Source organism: Caretta caretta, chromosome 14 (assembly GCF_965140235.1).
Source record: "Caretta caretta isolate rCarCar2 chromosome 14, rCarCar1.hap1, whole genome shotgun sequence".
NCBI classification, from domain to species: domain Eukaryota; kingdom Metazoa; phylum Chordata; order Testudines; family Cheloniidae; genus Caretta; species Caretta caretta.
Window position 1 is genome coordinate 32,996,190 of NC_134219.1, and position 23,662 is coordinate 33,019,851.

Consider the following 23,662-nt stretch of genomic DNA (forward strand, 5'->3'; position numbering starts at 1 on the left):
CTCCCTAAGAAAACGTGGGAGACCGTGTGGAAGGAGTTGGAGTCGATGTTAACCTTTGGGGTAGTGGAAGAATCGAAGAGTGAGTGGAGAAGTCCCATAGTGCTGGTCCCCAAACCAAATGGCTCAGTGAGGTTTTGAATCGACTTTCACAACATGAACGCCATGTCTCGCTTTGATGCCTACCCCATGCAAGGGTGAATGAGTTACTGGAGAGACTAGGCCATGCAGAATTTAACTCCACCCTGGATTTAACCAAGGGGTATTGGCAGATCCCCCGACACCTACCTCACGAGTGAAGTCAGCCTTTCCCATGCCGTTCGGCCTTTTTCAATTTACAGTAATGCCCTTCGGGTTACATGGTGCTGCGGCTACATTCCAAGGGCTTGTAACCCAGGTACTGAGCCCCCACAGTTTATACGCTGCAACATACATTGATGACATTATCATTTATAGCTCCAGCTGGGGAGACCATATTTGGCACCTAACCAATATACTACAAGCCCTGGGTGTCGCGGGTCTCACAGCAAATCCAGCCAATTGCCATTTAGGACAGAGGGAGGTGACTTATTTAGGCTATACGGTAGAGCGAGGGAAATTACACCCTATGGTGGATAAGGTACGGGCTTTGAGGGACTACCCTACCCCTAAATAAAAAAAAACAGGTATGGCAGTTCTTAGGATTGGCGGGGTATTATCGGCAGTTTGTCCCTAATTTCTCAACACTGGCCACCCCCTTGATGGACCTAACGGAGAAAACACAGCCCCAGAAGGTCCAATGGATGAAGGAATGTGAGGATGCTTTTCACGCACTCCAAGAACAACTGACCCAGGAGTCTGTGTTGACCCAACCTGACTTTATGAAGCCCTTCGTTCTCCAGACGGACGCATCCGGAGTAGGCATAGGAGCTATCTTGTCACAAGAGATAGACGGGGAAGACCACCCCATTTTGTACCTCATCCGGAAGCTCTTCCCACGCGAAACGCACTACTCCACCATAGAATGGGAGGCCCTCGTGGTTAAGTGGGCAGTTGACACAATGCGTTACTACTTGCTGGGGAACCACTTCTTCTTCGTGACTGATCATGCCCCCCTTCGCTGGATCAACAGCATGAAAGAGACAAATGATCAAATTATGCAGTGGTATTTGTGCCTCCAGCCCTATTCCTTTCAAGTGCTGCATAGGCCAGGTAAGACCCACGGAAACGCGGATTTTTTTTTCCAGGGTGGGAGAAGAGGAAGGGCGGGGAGGGGGACAAGGTGGGGGAAATCCCAACCACCGTTCTAAAGGGGAGGGTGGGTGACAGGGTGGACCGGCCCCACACTGGGACTGAGAGGGTTAACCCGTCCCTCCTTGCAGAGGAAGGGTAGGCTCTGCTGGGCATGCTCCAACTGGAGGTCAAGTATAAAAGCCTGCAGGGCTGTTCAGTCAGGGTGGGCGGCCAAGGAGGAAGGATGCCCAGTGGAGGCTCCAGCCCAGAAGCAGCTACACCCTTACAGGGGAGAGCTGAGGAGTCGGGAACCGGGAACAGAGGCTTACAGCTATTGGAACCCTAGGGAGTGTCGGGTGCCAAGGAACCTGGAAACCCTGATGCCACAAGGACTACTATTGTTGGAGAACTGGTGGGGAGTGACCCAGGGAAGGTAAAGGAGTGGTACCTCCCACCACAGCGAGATCAGTGCGTTGCGGCAAGATTCCCTGCTGACCCCGTGGCGGATCACCCCGCCGCTGGCAGGGCCCTGGGTCAGAGCCCGGTGAGGACGGGTAGGCCTGGCCTCCCCCACCGGGGGTCATAGCCCCCCTTCCCTTTCGACGACATAGTTCCCCAACCCCTTTCTTACTCTAAAAGGGATATATGGACTCAGGCCATTGGGCCACACTGCCTTAGGAGCGTACTCTGTGGACTCCGGCCACCAGGCCGTGCTATCCCACAGGGGAAAGAGAATTTAGAGGAACTCTGGCCTTGGGCCACCCTGCTCTAGGAGCACACTCTATGGACTCTGGCCACTAGGCCGCGCTATCCCACTAGGGCAAGTGGAGTTATATGGACTTTGGCTATTAGGCCACACAGCACTGACTACCGGAAGAGTAGTAAAACCAACGTAGACGCAGAGATGTGCGGTCACACCTCGCCCCCCCCCCCCCGAATCAAAGGGGTTGATGAGGTACAATCCCCCCCACAAACACCATTAGACCGAATCACAGCTTCATTTGTCAGAGAGATCATACAGAGAAGTACCCTGCCTTGCCCAGCTCCCACTCACTGGTGATGACCCAGCTTTCACCCTTAGGGTATGTCTGCACTACAAAATTAGGTTGAATTTATAGACGTTGATTTTTTAGAAAGCGATTTTATACAGTTGATTGTGTGTCCCCACTAAGTGCATTAAGTCGGTGGAGTGCGTCCACAGTACCGAGGTTAGCGTCAACTTTCGGAGCGTTGCACTGTGGGTGGCTATCCCACAGTTCCTGCAGTCTCCGCCGCCCACTGGAATTCTAGGTTGAGCTCCAATGCCTGATGGCGCAAAAACAATGTTGCGGGAGGTTTTGGGTACATGTCATCAGTCCCCCTCCCTCCGTGAAAGCAACGGCAGACAAATCATTTCACGCCTTTTTTCCATGCAGGTGCCATACTGCTTTCAGCAGACAGTGTAGTAGGGCTTCAAACCATCGTCATCAAATGACCATTTCTGCTGCCACTCTGCTCTCCTGGTGGTCTCACAGGTCCTCTATATGACCACTTCCTCTGCAACTCTGCTCAGCTGCTCTTGTCTCGCCATACCTTGGCAAGCGTGCAGACGATGCAGTAGGTCTGCAAAACTGGTCATCCAACCACCACTTCCCCTGCAACTGTGCTCTCCTGCAGACGCCATACCATGGCAAGCATGGAGCCCGCTCAGATCACCGCAGCAGTAATGAGCATTGTAAACACCTCACGCATTATCATGTAATATATGCAGAACCAGAATCTGCAAAAGCAGGCGAGGAGGCGACGGCAGCGCGGTGACGAGAGTGATGAGGACATGGACACAGACTTCTCTCAAAGTACGGGCCCTGGCAATTTGACCATCCTGGTGGCAATGTGGCAGGCTCATGCCATGGAACGCCGATTCTGGGCCTGGGAAACAAGCACAGACTGGTGGGACCACATAGTGTTGCAGGTCTGGGATGATTCCCAGTGGCTGTGAAACTTTCGCATGCATAAGGACACTTACATGGAACTTTGTGACTTGCTTTCCCCTGCCCTGAAGCGCCAGAATACCACGATGAGAGCAGCCCTCACAGTTCACAAGCGAGTGGCGATAGCCCTCTGGAAGCTTGAAACGCCAGACAGCTACCGGTCAGTCAGGAACCAATTTGGAGTGGGCAAATCTACTGTGGGGGCTACTGTGATCCAAACAGCCAACGCAATCCATGAGCTGCTGCTATCAAGGGTAGTGGCCCTGGGAAATGCGCAGGTCACAGTGGATGGCTTTGCTGCAATGGGATTCCCTAACTGTGGTGGGGTGATAGACGGAACCCATCTCCCTGTCTTGGCACCGGCGCACCAAGGCAGCCAGTACATAAACCGCAAGGGGTACTTTTCTGTGGTGCTGCAAGCTCTGGTGGATCACAAGGGACGTTTCACCAACATCAGCATGGGATGGCCGGGAAAGGTACATGACGCTCGCATCTTCAGGAACTCTGGTCTGTATGAACAGCTTCAGCAAGGGACTTACTTTCCAGAGCAGAAAATAACCATTGGGGATGTTGAAATGCCTATAGTTCTCCTTGGGGACCCAGCCAACTCCTTAATGCCCTGGATCATGAAGCCGTACACAGGCAGCCTGGACAGTAGACAGAAGCTGTTCAACTATAGGCTGAGCAAGTGCAGAATGGTGGTAGAATGTGCATTTGGATGTTTAAAAGTGCACTGGCGCAGTTTACTGACTCGGTTAGATCTCAGCAAAACCAGTATTCCCATTGTTATTACTGCTTGCTGTGTGCTCCGCAATCTCTGTGAGAGTAAGGGGGAGACGTTTATGGCGGGGTGGGAGCTGAGGCAAAGTGCCTGGCAGCTGATTACGCGCAGCCAGACACCAGGGTGATTAGAATAGCATAGCAGTGCGTGCTGTGCAACAGAGAAGCTTTGAAAACCAGTTTCATGGCTGACCAGGCTATGGTGTGACAGTTCTGTTTGCTTCTCCTTGATGAAAACCCGCCCCCTTGGTTCACTCTACTTCCCTGTGAGCCAACTGCCCTCCCCTCCCCCCCTCGATCACGGCTTGCAGAGGCAATAAAGTCGTTGTTTCAAATTCATGCATTCTTTATTAATTCGTCACACAAACAGGGGGATAATGCCAAGGTAGCTTGGGAGGGGTGGGAGAGGAGGGAAGGACAAGGCCACACTACACTTCAAAACTTATGGAATGCCAGCCTTCTGTTGCTTGGTCAGTCCTCTGGGGTGGAGTGCCTGGGTGCGCGGAGGGCCCCCGACCCGCGTTCTTGGGCGTCTGGGTGAGGAGGCTATGGAACTTGGGGAAGAGGGCGGCTGATTACACAGGGGATTCAGTGGCGGTCTGGGCATTTCCTGCACCTCAAACATACGCCGGAGCATGTCAGTTTGATCCTCCAGTAGCCTCAGCATTGCCTCCTGCCTGCTCTCATCAAGCTGACGCCGCCTCTCCTGTTGTTCCCGCCATCTATCCCCTTGTGCGTCCCTCCTGTCCTCGCATTCATTTTGTGCTTTCCTGGACTCCTCCATTGCCTGCCTCCATGCATTCTGCTGGGCTTTTTCAGTGCAGGAGGCCTGCATGAGCTCAGAGAACATTTCATCGCATGCGGGTTTTTCGCCTTCTCACCTGCGCTAGCCTCTGGGAGGGAGATGTTAGTGGCAGCTTTGAAACATTTGCAGCTGCGGGAGGAAAAAAAAGGAGAGTAAAATTGAAAAAGACGCATTGGCCATTTAAAAGGAGGGGCTGATGTGTTCGGGTTAACGTGCAGCACAAACCCAGCTAACCCCCCCGCCGCCCAATTCTCTGGGATGTTGGCTTCACCCCTCCCCCCACTGTGTGGCTAGCAGCGGGGAAGATTTCTGTTCCGCCACAGGCAAACAGCCCAGCAGGAATGGCCACCTCTGAATGAGGCTTTCTTCCGGCAGCTCACGGAAGCTACTGGATCGCATGCCCTGATTCTCATGGGTGACTTTAATTTTCCTGATATCTGCTGGGAGAGCAATACAGCGGTGCATAGACAATCCAGGAAGTTTTTGGAAAGCGTAGGGGACAATTTCCTGGCGCAAGTGCTAGAGGAGCCAACTAGGGGGGGCGCTTTTCTTGACCTGCTGCTCACAAACCGGGTAGAATTAGTGGGGGAAGCAAAAGTGGATGGGAATCTGGGAGGCAGTGACCATGAGTTGGTTGAGTTCAGGATCCTGACACAGGGAAGAAAGGTAAGCAGCACGATACGGACCCTGGACTTCAGGAAAGCAGACTTCGACTCCCTCAGGGAACGGATGGCCAGGATCCCCTGGGGGACTAACTTGAAGGGGAAAGGAGTCCAGGAGAGCTGGCTGTATTTCAAGGAATCCCTGTTGAGGTTACAGGGACAAACCATCCCGATGAGTCGAAAGAATAGTAAATATGGCAGGCGACCAGCTTGGCTTAATGGTGAAATCTTAGCGGATCTTAAACATAAAAAAGAAGCTTACAAGAAGTGGAAGGTTGGACATATGACCAGGGAAGAGTATAAAAATATTGCTCGGGCATGTAGGAATGTTATCAGGAGGGCCAAATCGCACCTGGAGCTGCAGCTAGCCAGAGATGTCAGGAGTAACAAGAAGGGTTTCTTCAGGTATGTTGGCAACAAGAAGAAAGCCAAGGAATGTGTGGGCCCCTTACTGAATGAGGGAGGCAAACTAGTGACAGAGGATGTGGAAAAAGCTAATGTACTCAATGCTTTTTTTGCCTCTGTTTTCACTAACAAGGTTAGCTCCCAGACTGCTACGCTGGGCATCGCAAAATGGGGAAGAGATGGACAGCCCTCTGTGGAGATAGAGGTGGTTAGGGACTATTTAGAAAAGCTGGACGTGCACAAGTCCATGGGGCCGGACGAGTTGCATCCGAGAGTGCTGAAGGAACTGGCGGCTGTGATTGCAGAGCCATTGGCCATTATCTTTGAAAACTCGTGGCGAACCGGGGAAGTCCCGGATGACTGGAAAAAGGCTAATGTAGTGCCAATCTTTAAAAAAGGGAAGAAGGAGGATCCTGGGAACTACAGGCCAGTCAGCCTCACTTCAGTCCCTGGAAAAATCATGGAGCAGGTCCTCAAAGAATCAATCCTGAAGCACTTGCATGAGAGGAAAGTGATCAGGAACAGCCAGCATGGATTCACCAAGGGAAGGTCATGCCTGACTAATCTAATCGCCTTCTGTGATGAGATTACTGGTTCTGTGGATGAAGGGAAAGCAGTGGATGTATTGTTTCTTGACTTTAGCAAAGCTTTTGACACGGTCTCCCACAGTATTCTTGTCAGCAAGTTAAGGAAGTATGGGCTGGATGAATGCACTACAAGGTGGGTAGAAAGCTGGCTAGATTGTCGGGCTCAACGGGTAGTTATCAATGGCTCCATGTCTAGTTGGCAGCCGGTATCAAGTGGAGTGCCCCAAGGGTCGGTCCTGGGGCCGGTTTTGTTCAATATCTTCATAAATGATCTGGAGGATGGTGTGGATTGCACTCTCAGCAAATTTGCGGATGATACTAAACTGGGAGGAGTGGTAGATACGCTGGAGGGGAGGGATAGGATACAGAAAGACCTAGACAAATTGGAGGATTGGGCCAAAAGAAATCTGATGAGGTTCAATAAGGATAAGTGCAGGGTCCTGCACTTAGGACGGAAGAACCCAATGCACAGCTACAGACTAGGGACCGAATGGCTAGGCAGCAGTTCTGCGGAAAAGGACCTAGGGGTGACAGTGGACGAGAAGCTGGATATGAGTCAGCAGTGTGCCCTTGTTGACAAGAAGGCCAATGGCATTTTGGGATGTATAAGTAGGGGCATAGCGAGCAGATCGAGGGACGTGATCGTTCCCCTCTATTCGACATTGGTGAGGCCTCATCTGGAGTACTGTGTCCAGTTTTGGGCCCCACACTTCAAGAAGGATGTGGATAAATTGGAGAGAGTCCAGCGAAGGGCAACAAAAATGATTAGGGGTCTGGAACACATGAGTTATGAGGAGAGGCTGAGGGAGCTGGGATTGTTTAGCCTGCAGAAGAGAAGAATGAGGGGGGATTTGATAGCTGCTTTCAACTACCTGAAAGGGGGTTCCAAAGAGGATGGCTCTAGACTGTTCTCAATGGTAGCAGATGACAGAACGAGGAGTAATGGTCTCAAGCTGCAGTGGGGGAGGTTTAGATTGGATATTAGGAAAAACTTTTTCACTAAGAGGGTGGTGAAACACTGGAATGCGTTACCTAGGGAGGTGGTAGAATCTCCTTCCTTAGAGGTTTTTAAGGTCAGGCTTGACAAAGCCCTGGCTGGGATGATTTAACTGGGAATTGGTCCTGCTTCGAGCAGGGGGTTGGACTAGATGACCTTCTGGGGTCCCTTCCAACCCTTATATTCTATGATTCTATGATTCTATGATTCTAAGGTCAGGCTTGACAAAGCCCTGGCTGGGATGATTTAATTGGGTATGGGTCCTGCTTTTGAGCAGGGGGTTGGACTAGATGACCTCCTGAGGTCCCTTCCAACCCTGATATTCTATGATTCTATGATTCTATGAATGTCCCCTTAATACAATTCTCTTATTTCAACCAGGTGACCATGAATGATATCACTCTCCTGAGGATAACACAGAGAGATAAAGAATGGATGTTCCTTGAATGCCAGCAAACACTGGGACCACACGCTGCCATGCTTTCTTATACAATGATTCCAGACGACATGCTACTGGCCTGGTGTGGTAAAGTGTCCTACCGTGGAGGACGCAATAAGGCTGCCCTCCCCAGAAACCTTTTGCAAAGGGTTTGGGAGTACCTTCAGGACAGCTTCCTTGAGATGTGCCTGGAGGATTTCTGCCCCATCCCCAGACACGTTAACAGACTTTTCCAGTAGCTGTACTGGCCGTGAATGCATCCCAAGTCTTCAGGGCAAATTAATCATTAAACATGCTTGCTTTTAAACTGTGTATTATATTTACGAAAGTACACTCACCGGAGGTGCCTTCTCCACCTTCAAGGTCCGGGAGCCCAGGTTGGGAGGGTTTTGGCTCCAGGGTGATAAACAGTTCCTGGCTGTCGGGGAGAACGGTTTCTCCGCTTGCCTGGTTTGCACTATCATCTTCCTCATCCCCAAAATCCTCATCCCTGTTGCATGAGACTCCCTTGCAGGAGTTCGCGTACAGGTGTGGGGTAGTTGTAGGGGCACCCCCTGGAATTTCATGAAGCTCAACATAGAAGCGGCATGTCTGGGGCTCTGACCCCAAGCGGCTGTTTGCCTCTGTGGTTTTTTGGTAGGCTTGCCTGAGCTCCTTAAGTTTCATGCGGCACTGCTATGGGTCCCTGTTATAGTCTCTGTCCTTCATGCCTTTGGAGATTTTTGCAAATATTTGGCATTTTCTCTTTTGGAACGGAGTTCTGATAGCATGGATTCGTCTCCCCATACAGTGATCAGATTCAATACCTCCCATTCAGTCCATGCTGGAGCTCTTTTGCAATTCTGGGATTCCATGGTCACCTTTGCTGATCAGGTATGTATGCTCATAGAATCATAGAATCATAGAATATCAGGGTTGGAAGGGACCCCAGAAGGTCATCTAGTCCAACCCCCTGCTCAAAGCAGGACCAATTCCCAGTTAAATCATCCCAGCCAGGGCTTTGTCAAGCCTGACCTTAAAAACCTCTAAGGAAGGAGATTCTACCACCTCCCTAGGTAACGCATTCCAGTGTTTCACCACCCTCTTAGTGAAAAAGTTTTTCCTAATATCCAATCTAAACCTCCCCCACTGCAACTTGAGACCATTACTCCTCGTTCTGTCATCTGCTACCATTGAGAACAGTCTAGAGCCATCCTCTTTGGAACCCCCTTTCAGGTAGTTGAAAGCAGCTATCAAATCCCCCCTCATTCTTCTCTTCTTCTCTTCTGCAGGCTAAACAATCCCAGCTCCCTCAGCCTCTCCTCAAAACTCATGTGTTCCAGTCCCCTAATCATTTTTGTTGCCCTTCGCTGGACTCTCTCCAATTTATCCACATCCTTCTTGAAGTGTGGGGCCCAAAATGTCGAATAGAGGGGAACGATCACGTCCCTCAATCTGCTCGCTATGCCCCTACTTATACATCCCAAAATGCCATTGGCCTTCTTGGCAACAAGGGCACACTGCTGACTCATATCCAGCTTCTCGTCCACTGTCACCCCTAGGTCCTTTTCCGCAGAACTGCTGCCTAGCCTTTCGGTCCCTAGTCTGTAGCTGTGCATTGGGTTCTTCCGTCCTAAGTGCAGGACCCTGCACTTATCCTTATTGAACCTCATCAGATTTCTTTTGGCCCAATCCTCCAATTTGTCTAGGTCTTTCTGTATCCTATCCCTCCCCTCCAGCGTATCTACCACTCCTCCCAGTTTAGTATCATCCGCAAATTTGCTGAGAGTGCAATCCACACCATCCTCCAGATCATTTATGAAGATATTGAACAAAACCGGCCCCAGGACCGACCCTTGGGGTACTCCACTTGATACCGGCTGCCAACTAGATATGGAGCTCACCTGTTCTTATCAGCTTGCCACAGTGGCCAAACAGGAAATGAAATTCAAAAGTTTGTGGAGCTTTTCTTGTCTCCCTGGCCAGTGCATCAGAGTTGAGAGTGCTCTCCAGAGCGGTCACAATGGAGCACTCTGGGATAGCTCCCGGAAGCTAATACCATCGAACTGTGTCCACGCTACCCCAAATTCAACCCGGTGATGTCGATTTCAGCATTAATCCCCTCGACAGGGAGGAGTAGAGAAATTGATTTTAAGAGCCCTTTAAGTTGACAAAAATGGCTTAATTGTGCAGGGTTAAATCAATCTAATGCTGCTAAATTCGACCTAAACTTGTAGTGTAAACCAGGGCTAAGTGTCCTGGGCTGAAAGTATTGTGTGGGGGAAAGTCCTTGCTTGCTAGTCCTGTCTCCGATGTGTGGGCTGAGATCCCTAAAAGGAGGATTCCGGCATGTTGTCAGTGGTCACCTCTGTTCCAGGACTGGTGTATATAGTGTGCAAACAAACAAGTTACACTGAGAAATTACCCAGACTCCACATCACTAATTTTCCAGTGGGAAATCAATCTGCAAGACCTGAATTCTGCTACCGCTCAGCAGAAGGGTGAGAATATTGTTAAATAAACAAACATTAGTAATTACTGATAACATCAAAGTTCCTTGGGAGAAATATGTCCATTGGGGGTATGAATGGGAGAGAGATTCTTCCATCCAAATCTTTCATTTGCAAACTATGGATTAAATTTACTTTGCATTCAGTTTCCTGTGTGTCTGTTAAACTGTGTGGCTTCAGCACCCAATCTGGCAGACCTGAGTCATCTTAGCCATTGATTCTTGTGCAATTGTTCCACTGAAGGCAATGGGACAGTTGACATGAGTAAAGATTGCTCAGTAGTTTCAGTCTCTGCATGGCCCTGCACTCCACGGTTGCTGCATTACATTTCAGCCATGCAGAGCAATGACCTCAAACAGCTGGTAGCAGAAAGGCGATTCCTCTGGGAGTGGGAGGTTGGTTGCATCAGGACAGTTGTTTGTACTGTCTGCACAGAAAACACAGTGCTAATTCCCCAGGCTCAACCTCTTCAGAGGTGGAATCAAGGGAGACACAGCCTTCCATGGAGAAGGATACAAATATGAGGGCTCTGCACTGTGTAAATGGAGGGGGAAGAGCATGTTCTAAGACAGATCGCAGCAGCTGCTCGTCCATTCAAGTAGATGCAGGTGTCTTTGCTGAGCAGATCTAGTTTCTACTGAATGATGAGACCCAAGTAGTTCAGTGGTGGAAACCGAGTCCTGGCTGCCAAACCCTGAGAAATGAGAGGTCATCACTCGAAGCTTGAGCTGTCCTGTGGTTACAGGTGAGCACCCTTTTCCTGAGTGTGTTTCTATACCATCTTCCAAACAGGGGCATGAATGTGCTGTGTGAATATTGTTTGCAATGCTGTTGTAGCCGTGTTGGTCCCAGGATATTAGAGAGACAAGGTGGGTGAGGTGATATCTTTTACTGGATCAACTTCTGTTGGAGAGCGAGACAAGGTCTCTAGCTCTCAAAAGCTTATCTGTTTCTCTCTCCAACAGAAGTTGGTCCAATAAAATATATTACCTCACTCACCTTGTCTCTGTGAATATTAGCAGTTTTAGCCTCACCATCCCACAGCAGTGCCAGTCAATGTTAATAGCACCATTTAACAATGAGGAAATTGAGATATGTGTCTTGTGAAAGGTCCTCAGCTAAGGATCTGACTCAGGATAACTAGGATGAAGCCTGGAATAGAATAATGGAAAATCAAAAGTAAATAAGCTGACCAGATAACAAGTGTAAAAATCGGGACGGGGGTGGGGGGTAATAGGTGCCTATATAAGAAAAAGCCCCCAAAATTGGGACTGTCCCTATAAAATCAGGACATCTGGTCACCCTAAAACTAAGGGTATGTCTACACTACGAAATTAGGTCGAATTTATAGAAGTTGTTTTTTTAGAATTCGAGTGTGTGTGTCCCCACAGAAAATGCTCTAAGTGCATTAAGTGCATTAACTCGGTGGAGCGCTTCCACAGTACCGAGGCTAGAGTCGACTTCTGGAGCGTTGCACTGTGGGTAGCTATCCCACAGTTCCCGCAGTCTCCGCAGCCCATTGGAATTCCAGGTTGAGATCCCAATGCCTGATGGGGCTAAAACATTGTCGCGGGTGGTTCTGGGTACGTATCGTCAGGCCCCCGTTCCCTCCCTCCCTCCATGAAAGCAAGGGCAGACAATCGTTTCGTGCCTTTTTTCCTGAGTTACCTGTGCAGACGCCATACCACGGCAAGCGTGGAGCCCGCTCAGGTAACCGTCACACTATGTCTCCTGGGTGCTGGCAGACGCGGTACGGCATTGTTACACAGCAGCATCAACCCATTGCCTTCTGGCAGCAGACGGTACAGTACGACTGGTAGCCGTCATCGTCATGTCTGAGGTGCTCCTGGCAATGTCGGCCAGGAGCGCCTGGGCAGACATGGGCGCAGGGACTAAATTTGGAGTGACTTGACCAGGTCATTCTCTTTAGTCCTGCAGTCAGTCCTATTGAACCGTCTTATGGTGAGCAGGCAGGTGATACAGATTGCTAGCAGTCCTACTGTACCATCTTCTGCCAGGCAGGCAAGAGATGAGGATGGCTAGCAGTCCTACTGCACCATCTTCTGCCGAGCAGCCATGAGATGTGGATGGCTTGCAGTCCTTCTGCACCGTCTGCTGCCAGCCAAAGATGTAAAAGATAGATGGAGAGGATCAAAACAAGAAATAGACCAGATTTGTTTTGAACTCATTTGCTTCCCCTCCCTCCCTCCCCCCGCCCCCCCATCTAGGGGACTCATTCCTCTAGGTCACACTGCAGTCACTCACAGAGAAGGTGCAGCGAGGTAAATCTAGCCATGTATCAATCAGATGCCAGACTAACCTCCTTGTTCCAATAAGAACAATAACTTAGGTGCACCATTTCTTATTGGAACCCTCCGTGAAGTCCTGCCTGAAATAGTCCTTGATGTAAAGCCACCCCCTTTGTTGATTTTAGCTCCCTGAAGCCAACCCTGTAAGCCGTGTCGTCAGTCGCCTCTCCCTGCGTCAGAGCAACAGCAGACAATCGTTCCGTGCCTTTTTTCTGTGCGGACGCCATACCAAGGCAAGCATGGAGGCCGCTCAGCTCACTTTGGCAATTAGGAGCACATTAAACACCACACGCATTATCCAGCAGTATATGCAGCACCAGAACCTGGCAAAGCGATACCGGGCGAGGAGGCGACGTCAGCGCGGTCACGTGAGTGATCAGGACATGGACACGGATTTCTCTGAAAGTATGGGCCCTGCCAATGCATGCATCATGGTGCTAATGGGCCAGGTTCATGCTGTGGAATGCTGATTGTGGGCTCGGGAAACAAGCACAGACTGGTGGGACCGCATAGTGTTGCCGGTCTGGGACGATTCCCAGTGGCTGTGAAACTTTCGCATGCGTAAGGGCACTTTCATGGAACTTTGTGACTTGCTTTCCCCTGCCCTGAAGCACATGAATACCAAGAGGAGAGCAGCCCTCACAGTTGAGAAGCGAGTGGTGATAGCCCTGTGGAAGCTTGCAACCGCAGACAGCTACCGGTCAGTTGGGAATCAATTTGGAGTGGGCAAATCTACTGTGGGGGCTGCTGTGATGCAAGTAGCCCACGCAATCAAAGATCTGCTGATATCAAGGGTAGTGACCCTGGGAAATGTGCAGGTCATAGTGGATGGCTTTGCTGCAATGGGATTCCCTAACTGTGGTGGGGCCATAGACGGAACCCATATCCCTATCTTGGCACCGGAGCACCAAGCCGGCAAGTACATAAACCGCAAGGGGTACTTTTCAATAGTGCTGCAAGCTCTGGTGGATCACAAGGGACGTTTCACCAACATCAACGTGGGATGGCTGGGAAAGGTGCATGACGCTCGCATCTTCAGGAACTCTGGTCTGTTTCAAAAGCTGCAGGAAGGGACTTTATTCCCAGACCAGAAAATAACTGTTGGGGACATTGAAATGCCTATAGTTATCCTTGGGGACACAGCCTACCCCTTAATGCCCTGGCTCATGAAGCCGTACACAGGCAGCCTGGACAGTAGTCAGGAGCTGTTCAACTACAGGCTGAGCAAGTGCAGAATGGTGGTAGAATGGGCATTTGGACGTTTAAAGGCACGCTGGCGCAGTTTACTGATTCGCTTAGACCTCAGCGAAACCAATATTCCCACTGTTATTACTGCTTGCTGTGTGCTCCACAATATCTGTGAGAGTAAGGGGGAGACGTTTATGGCGGGGTGGGAGGTTGAGGCAAATCGCCTGGCTGCTGGTTACGCGCAGCCAGATACCAGGGCGGTTAGAAGAGCACAGGAGGGCACGGTACGCATCAGAGAAGCTTTGAAAACCAGTTTCATGACTGGCCAGGCTACGGTGTGAAAGTTCTCTTTGTTTCTCCTTGATGAAACCCCCCGCCTCTTGGTTCACTCTATTTCCCTGTAAGCTAACCACCCTTCCCTCCTCCCTTCGATCATTGCTTGCAGAGGCAATAAAGTCATTGTTGCTTCACATTCATGCATTCTTTATTCATTCATCACACAAATAGGGGGATGACTACCTACGTAGCCCAGGAGGAGTGGTGGAGGAGGGAAGGAAAATGCCACACAGCACTTTAAAAGTTTACAACTTTAAAATTTATTGAATGCCAGCCTTCTTTTTTTGGGCAATCCTCTGTGGTGGAGTGGCTGGTTGGCCGGAGGCCCCCCCACCGCGTTCTTCGGCGTCTGGGTGTGGAGGCTATGGAACTTGGGGAGGAGGGCGGTTGGTTACACAGGGGCTGTAGTGGCAGTCTGTGCTCCAGCTGCCTTTGCTGCAGCTCAACCATACACTGGAGCATACTGGTTTGGTCCTCCAGCAGCCTCAGCATTGAATCCTTTCTCCTCTCATCACGCTGCCGCCACATTTGAGCTTCAGCCCTGTCTTCAGCCCGCCACTTACTCTCTTCAGCCCGCCACCTCTCCTCCCGGTCATTTTGTGCTTTCCTGCACTCTGACATTATTTGCCTCCACGCATTCATCTGTGCTCTGTCAGTGTGGGAGGACAGCATGAGCTCGGAGAACATTTCATCTCAAGTGTGTTTTTTTTTTCTTTCTAATCTTCACTAGCCTCTGGGAAGGAGAAGATCCTGTGATCATTGAAACACATGCAGCTGGTGGAGAAAAAAAAAGGGACAGCGGTAATTAAAAAGACACATTTTATAAAACAGTGGCTACACTCTTTCAGGGTAAACCTTGCTGTTAATATTACATACATAGCACATGTGCTTTCGTTACAAGGTCGCATTTTGCCTCCCCCCACCGCGTGACTACCCCCTCAACCCTCCCCCCTCCCCGTGGCTAACAGCGGGAAACATTTCTGTTCATCCACAGGCAAACAGCCCAGCAGGAATGGGCTCCTCTGAGTGTCCCCTGAAGAAAAGCACCCTATTTCAACCAGGTGACCATGAATGATATCTCACTCTCCTGAGGATAACTCAGAGAGAAAAAGAACGGATGTTGTTTGAACGCCAGCAAACATACACTGCAATGCTTTGTTGTACAATGATTCCCAAGTATGTGTTACTGGCCTGGAGTGGTAAAGTGTCCTACCATGGAGGACACAATAAGGCTGCCCTCCCCAGAAACCTTTTGCAAAGGCTTTGGGAATACATCCAGGAGAGCCGCGAATGCCAGGGCAAATTAATACTTTCACATGCTTGCTTTTAAACCATGTATAGTATTTTAAAAGGTACACTCACCGGAGGTCCCTTCTCCGCTTGCCGAGTCCAGGAGGCAGCCTTGGGTGGGTATGGGGGGTACTGGCTCCAGGTCCAGGGTGAGAAACAGTTCCTGGCTGTCGGGAAAACCGGTTTCTCTGCTTGCTTGCTGTGAGCTATCTACAACCTCATCATCATCATCTTCTTCGTCCCCAAAACCTGCTTCCGTATTGCCTCCATCTCCATTGAAGAAGTCAAACGACACAGCTGGGGTAGTGGTGGCTGAACCCCCTAAAATGGCATGCAGCTCATCATAGAAGCCTACAGACAGACCCGCAACCTGAAGCAAATACTCACCAACAACCACATACCACACAACAGAACCACTAACCCAGGAACCTATCCTTGCAACAAAGCCCGTTGCCAATTGTGCCCACATATCTATTCAGGGGACACCATCACAGGGCCTAATAACATCAGCCACACTATCAGAGGCTCGTTCACCTGCACATCCACCAATGTGATATATGCCATCATGTGCCAGCAATGCCCCTCTGCCATGTACATTGGTCAAACTGCACAGTCTCTATGTAAAAGAATAAATGGACACAAATCAGATGTCAAGAATTACATCTTTCCTCTTGTTTTTTCCTACCCCCCCCCAGATGTTCTGGTTTAACTTGGATTTAAACTTGGAGAGTGGTCAGTTTAGATGAGCTATTACCAGCAGTAGAGTGAGTTTGTGTGTGTATGGGGGTGGGGGGGAGGTGAGAAAACCTGGATTTATGCAGGAAATAGCCCGACTTGATTATGTAAAGAGTTGTCACTTTGGATGGGCTAGCACCAGCAGGAGAGTGAATTTGTGTGGGGGGGGGTGGAGCGTGAGAAAACCTGGATTTGTGCTGGAAATGGCCCACCTGCTGATCACTTTAGATAAGCTATTACCAGCAGGACAGTGGGGTGGGAGGAGGTATTGTTTCATATTCTCTGTGTATATATAAAGTCTGCTGCAGTTTCCACGGCATGCATCTGATGAAGTGAGCTGTAGCTCACGAAAGCTCATGCTCAAATAAATTGGTTAGTCTCTAAGGTGCCACAAGTACTCCTTTTCTTTTTGCGAATACAGACTAACATGGCTGTTACTCTGAAACCTGTCAAATCCACTAGTACATCAGGAGGATGTTAAACAGAAGCTACTAAAGTTAGACATTTTTAAATCAGCAGATCGAGATAACCCACATCCAGGAGTTTAAAAAATGCTAGCTGAGGAGCTCACTGGGCTGTTGAAACGCTGGAAGAAAGCTCATGTTGTGCCAATATTGGGAGGACCAATGGGAGGACCAAGGTAATTATAGGCCTATCAGGCAAGATAAGGGAGTGGCTGATTGTGAGGTGATTGACATAAGCTGGGACCGTATAGATCATTGTTGCAACCAAAGTCCTTTAGTGGCACCAAATCTTGTATAAAGGGAGTCAAATAAGGTGTCAAAGACAAGGTTATGGTTTGCTGGTGCTGATTATGCTGTCTATTTGTGTGTATTATTTTTGTAGTTAAAGTTATGAGTATTGGCTCTATACTGTCTGTATTGCAAACTTATGCTACGCTTCTCCGTGACACCCCAGACAAGTTGGTGTCAGCTCTGCCTAGCCTGCTTGATGGCCCATTAAGGACCACCAGATATACAACTGATCCATTGAGAGAGGTTGTCCTTCTGTGGCACTAATGTCATTACTCGTTTCTCCTGCAGCATAGATTCCTTCATCATTCTCTCCTGCCCAGACACCTATGTGATTGAGATGGCAGCTTTTATCATCTTGATCATCGTCATCCTGGGATTATGTTCAATAACTCTGGTCTCCTACATGTACACCCTCTCCACCATACTGAGAATCCCGTCAGCCCAAGGCCAGCAAAAGGCCTTTTCCACTTGCTCTTCCCCTCTCACTCTTGTGATTTATGGTACAGCTCCACCATCTTCCTGTATGTCAGGCCTTCCAGACAGAATGCCTTGGACATGAACAAGACTGTCAACACTTTGAACACCATTGTAACTCCACTGTTCAACCTCTTCATTGACAGTCTGAGAAACAAAGAGGTGAAGGAGACTTTATGGAAGGTATTCAGTGGGCCATGAAGTTGTTTTTGAATGGCTTAGATGTTACTGGGTCTGATTCTCAGCCTGTGCTCATGTTCCTTTCAGTAGTAACTGTCCTTGTTGTTGTTCTTTTAATGCTGGTTCCAATTTTACATTTACAACTTTTGTATTTGGGTAAAATGTTCAGAAGTGCCTAAGGGCCAGATTTGCAAAGGAATTTAGGCACCTAAAGATTCAGATAGGCCCCTAAATACCATTAAAGATCTAGCTTCTAGGAGTCTAATTTTTATTGAAAATTTACCGGACGTGAGCTCCTAAGGGGCATATTTTCCAAGATATTTAGGTGTCTAAAGATGCAGATAGTTGTTTAGTGGGCTTTTCCAAAGCACTTCAGCAGATGAGGCACCAAAATCCCATTGATTTCAGTGGTAGCTACAAATACTTTTGAAAATCTGTCCCTTAAAATCTCTCGAGAGGTCTCATCAACAGCCCGTTGGCATGAATGAACATCTTTCAACTGAATTAAATGGCCTTTCGATCAGGCCCTATCTGGACATTACTTTTAGCAATTCACATTTGGGCCCCCATCCTGAGATCCTAGCTCAAGTACTAAATTATATTATTTTGAGTCGTCCACTTGACTCTAACGGGACTACTCACACTAGGAAAGAAAGCTTGTGCATAAAGCGTGTGGAGGATCAAGACCTTAGTGACACTGAATCTGCACTCAGAAGTTTGTCCTAAGTTTAAATTTGTAGCAACTCCAGAATTTTCATTATCTGTGATGTATGACTGGTTGGCCAACTCACACGACATTGTGTCTGTTTCCTGGTTCAATAGCTGAAAAATTATTAAACAGCAGACTAAAGAACAACAGGCAGGAAATAAAGAATGATGAACAACCACGGTGGATTTTTTTTTTTAATTAGTGAAGAATTTCAAAAAATCAAACTTATTTCCCTTTTTAAGGGTTCTAAGTTTGGGGATCCTACATGTTGGTAAATGGAAACAAGTCAATAACGTTTTTTAGAAAGTTTTCTGTTTAAATGTTGTCGAAAATTGAAATGAAAAATTTAATTAAAAAAAGAAAACAAAAATTCACTAAATCAACAGTTCTTTACAAACAATTTCGTTTTTGAAAATGGTCATTTTTCAACAAAAAGGAATTACAAGGGAGAAAGAAGTTCAATTAATGGTGATCAATATGTTTTCACAGAATGTTTTTTATCAAATGAACTTAATTTAACTGTGACATTTCTGATTGATAAAGGCAATGGTGTTTATGTAATAGACTTGCATTTTTCTAAAGGTTTGATTCAGGGTAACATCACATTATTTAAAAAAATAACACTACACAAAAACAACAGTGAATTGATTAAAAACTGGCTAACTGATAGTTCTCAAAACATAACTGTTCATAGAATCATAAAATATCAGAGTTGGAAGGGACCTCTGTAGGTCATCTAGTCCAACCCCCTGCCCAGAGCAGGACCAATCCCCAACTAAATCATCCCAGCCAGGGCTTTGTCAAGCCTGACCTTAAAAACTTCTAAGGAAGGGGATTCCACCACCTCCCTAGGTAACGCATTCCAGTGTTTCACCACCCTCCTAGTGAAAAAGTTTTTCCTAATATCCAACCTAAATCTCCCCCACTGAAACTTGAGACCATTACTCCTTGTCCTGTCATCTGCTATCACTGAGCATAGTCTAGATCCATCCTCTTTAGATCCACCTTTCAGGTAGTTAAAAGCAGCTATCAAATGCCCCCTCACTCTTCTCTTCCGTAGACTAAACAATCCCAGTTCCCTCAGCCTCTCCTCATAACTCATGTGTTCCAGCCCCCTAATAATTTTTGTTGCCCTTCGCTGGACTCTCTCCAGTTTTTCCACATACGTCTTGTAGTGGGGGCCCCAAAACTGGACACAGTACTCCAGATGAGGCCTCACCAATGTCGAATAGAGGGGAACGATCACGTCCCTCGATCTGCTGGCCATGCCCCTCCTTATACACCCCAAAATGCCATTGGCCTTCTTGGCAACAAGGGCACACTGTTGACTCATATCCAGCTTCTCGTCCACTGTCACCCCTAGGTCCTTCTCTGCAGTACTGCTGCCGAGCCATTCGGTCCCTAGTCTGTAGCGGTGCATTGGATTCTTCCGTCCTAAGTGCAGGACTCCGCACTTGTCCTTGTTGAACCTCATCAGATTTCTTTTGGCCCAACCCTCCAATTTGTCTATGTCCCTCTGTATCCTATCCCTACCCTCCATCGTATCTACCACTCCTCCCAGTTTAGTGTCATCATCTGTTGGTGGGAACTATTGATTTTAATGGGTGATAGACACCTAGATGCTTTTGAGAATCCCACTAGGTTCCTAAATACATTTACGTATCTTGCCCTTGATGCTGGACTTATTTGTATTTTTGTATATTTGTATCGAGACCAGTCTTATCATCAAAGTGTAAATAAACTTTAACTTTTACCTTTGTATCCCCCTATCTTTTGGAAAGTGTTTTACTTATTAAGGCTGGGGATTTCAAAGGAGTGTAAAGACATAGGCTGGGTTTACCAAAGGAACCTGAGAGAGTTTCAATAGAATTTTTGCACCTATGTCCCTTTGGCCTCTTTGGAAGTCCCAGCCGTAATTGGAGCTGGTTGGAATTTTCATTGTAGAGGAAATTACAATATTTTGAAATTGGTTTTTATCCCAAATCTGGATGAAAATTTAAAACATGCTGATACAGACTAATACGGCTACCACTCTGAAACTTGTATTTAGCTGTGACACCTTTCCCAGACCTGAAGAAGAGCTCTGTGTAAGCTTGGAAATTTGTCTCTCCCAACAACAGAAATTGGGCCAATACAAGATGTTACTTCACCCAATGCTCGGAAAACCCCATCAAGGAGATGAGATACGGGCACGCCCAATAAAGGAGAAAACACTGGCAACACTGTCTACCCAAACACTCAGCATCTCCCCAGGCAGAGGAACCAGAATGGAGATGGGGGTGGAGGGGCAGGGAGCCATGGCCCCATCACTTTTAAAAGTGGGAGGGGTATGTTCTCCCACTTTTTACTGGCCTTAAGGGTGAGCGATGGTGGGGAGGGGACAGAGAGGAGCAAGCGTGGGGAAGGGCCTTGGGGGGAAGAGGCGGCACGAGGGTGGGGCCTCGGGGGAAGAGGCTGTGTGGGGGTGGGGCCTTGGTTCAGGTGTCGGTGGCCCCCCCACTTCTAGGGAGCTTCCAGCGCTCCTGTTCCCAGGCACTCCCACCTCATAAAGAAACAAATCAATCCACCAGTAAAAAAAAACAAAAACCCCCTAAAATAAAATTTAAAAAATCTGAGAAAGAAGCAAGAACCAAACAACTGCACTGATACCACAATCATATCTTTTACCCTGAGGGGAAGAACAAAAAAAGGAATGGAGTCTCTGGCTCCTCAGGGTCTACTAGGGGCTTTGCTATGGCTCCTGATTTTATGTGGAAGGTGCTCAGATAGCATGGTGATGGGTGACAGTGTGGAATCCTACGATAGATAGATAGATTAGATTAGATAGAACGAACTCCTGCAAGTCCTTCTTACATGGGATTATGGCTGGCACGTGACACAGGGTAGGACTCTGCACTTAAATAGGTCCCCTGTCTCTTTGTCATGTGCTAAAATTAAGACTTCCAGACCCACCAGTCATGCTCCCCCCTCCCCCCCACCCATCACTTCCAGACTCCCTATACAGCAAAAGACTTGTTCCATGCAGCAGGGCCTGTAGGTGAAAGGCAACAAAAATCAAAGGCCCCAGACTTCAGTCTTGATTTCTCTGAGTGATTTCTCTTCTTTCTTCAGCAAAGTAACATGCACCTTTCTCAGGTAGGAGAGCTGCCATGAACAAAGAGCGATAGACGGCTATTGAGCAAGCCAAGGCTTCTGAAGTCACCATGTCAATATTTTACCCAGACAGCAAAACACAGAGTTCATGATCTGATGCTGCCATATCCCACTCTGTCACACCAGCAAATAGAAACCCAAAAGCCATCATACCCCAAGCAAAGTTTTGACCCCCAAAAAGGAGAGGAACCAGAGACTCCGTGAAGTCCACTGGGTACTTTCTAATGGCTACTGATTTTATGTGGAAGGGACTCAGATAACATGGTGAGGGGTGGCAGTATAAAAACATGAGATAGATAGATTTTCATCTTACTTATACTGGTATAAACCTGGAAGAACTCCACTGACTGAGTGGAGTTAGTGTGGATTTACCACTATACAGACAGCATTTTGCATAAAAAAATCACACACCATATTCTTATGGGGACAATAATGTCATCAGTTGATTGTATTTGTAAAAAAAACCAGATAAAACCATGTTCATCAGAGAAACGCAGACATTTTATTCTAGTTGAATAACCTCCACCCAGTCAGTTTCCTCAGGGAAGCTTTGATTTCCTTGTTCCTTATGCTGTAGATGATCGGATTCATCACTGGCGGCAGCACGGAATAGAGAACAGCCACCACGAGATCCAGAGCTGACGGAGAGCTGGAGATGGGTTTCATGTAGGCAAAGACACCAGTGGAAAGAAACATGGAAATTACAATGAGGTGAGGAAGGCATGTGGAGAAGGTTTTATGTCGGCCCTGCTCAGAGGGGATTCTCAGTACCGTGGTCAAGATCTGAACATATGTCACAATTATAAAAACAAAGCAACTTAGGGTTAAACACACACCAAATGCAATAAGCCCAACTTCACTGAAGTACGAGTTAGAGCAGGCGAGCTTGAGTAGCTGGGGGATTTCACAAAAGAACTGATCCACCATGTTGCCTCCACAGAAGGTTATCGAAAACATGTTCCCGGTATGCAATGAAGAATAGAGGATTACACTGATCCAGGCACTGGCTGCCATTTGGACACAAGCTCTCCTGTTCATTATAGTCTCATAGTGCAGTGGTTTGCAGATGGCGACGTATCGATCATACGCCATGATGGTGAGTAAGGCGAAGTCGGCTACAACAAAGAAGATGAAGAAAAAGACTTGAGCGACACATCCAGAATAGGAAATGGACCTGGTGTTCATAAGGGAATTGGCCATAGATTTGGGGATGGTGACAGAGATGGAGCCGAGGTCTAGGATGGACAAACTCATCAGGAAGAAGTACATGGGGGTGTGAAGGTGGTGGTCAAGAGCTATGGCTGTGATGATGAGAAGATTCCCTGTCAGGGCTGCCAGATAAAGCACTAGAAACACAATGAAGTGCAAAATCTGCAGCTCTCGAACATCAGAGAATCCCAGGAGAAGGAAGTCGGTCACGGTGGTTCGGTTGGACATTTTCTTTCTTAGTTCATCGTGTGATGGCTGTGGAGGGAAGGACAAGAGCAATGGTCAAGGTTATAGTGAGAGAGGGAATGACTCTGATTCCCCTCTCCATGATATCTCATGGTGTGAATGTCAAAGGTGCACAGCACTTGTCACTTCCATTGTCTGGAGTAGTGAGGGCTCCTCACCGCTCACAACCAGGGCACTACTCTGGTGCATTATCACGGGAGTGTAAATTGGCATCGCTCCCTTAAAGTCACTGGAGCTGGGTCAGTTTACACCATCTGAGGATCTGGCCCAAGATGTGGCTTGATCAAATGCAGGATGAAAGATGGAACAAAGTACAATCCAAATCCAACAATCTGAGCCAAAATTATGCCCCTATTGCTACAGACAGCAGGCTCACAACTTGGCCAACTCAACTAAAATACTGAAATGCCAGCACAGTCTGATTCCCACTTAACTAAGAAATACAGCACAAAATCACCCAGCTTCCCGCATGGCAGCTTTTCTGTGATGATTCCACCCCAACATCCCACATACCGCCTGATGCCTACTTACACAATGATTTATGGCACCAGATCCCAGCTGCACTCCCATTGCTGGGTGATGATGGGCTGATCGCATCGCTCAGTTGCTGCTGGGTTGTGTGGTTCCCCCCTGTGACTTTATTTCTGTACTGTGTGAGTCAGGAGACTTCGGTTCTCGTCTTGCCTCTGTCACTTTGTGACCATGGAGCAGTCACTGCTGCCTCTCTTTCCTCCC

At 48.1% G+C, this 23,662-nt stretch overlaps 1 protein-coding gene and 1 pseudogene across 1 annotated transcript; both read right to left on the reverse strand.

The window, feature by feature from the left end:
* The window catches only part of LOC142068404 (von Willebrand factor A domain-containing protein 5A-like), a 268,830-nt pseudogene that overhangs the window by 85,913 nt on the left and 159,255 nt on the right, over positions 1-23,662 (reverse strand).
* LOC142068905 (olfactory receptor 14A16-like) lies at positions 21,980-22,909 on the reverse strand. Its single transcript, XM_075119030.1, has one exon. It carries the CDS (start codon positions 22,907-22,909, stop codon positions 21,980-21,982), a length of 930 nt encoding a protein of 309 aa, XP_074975131.1.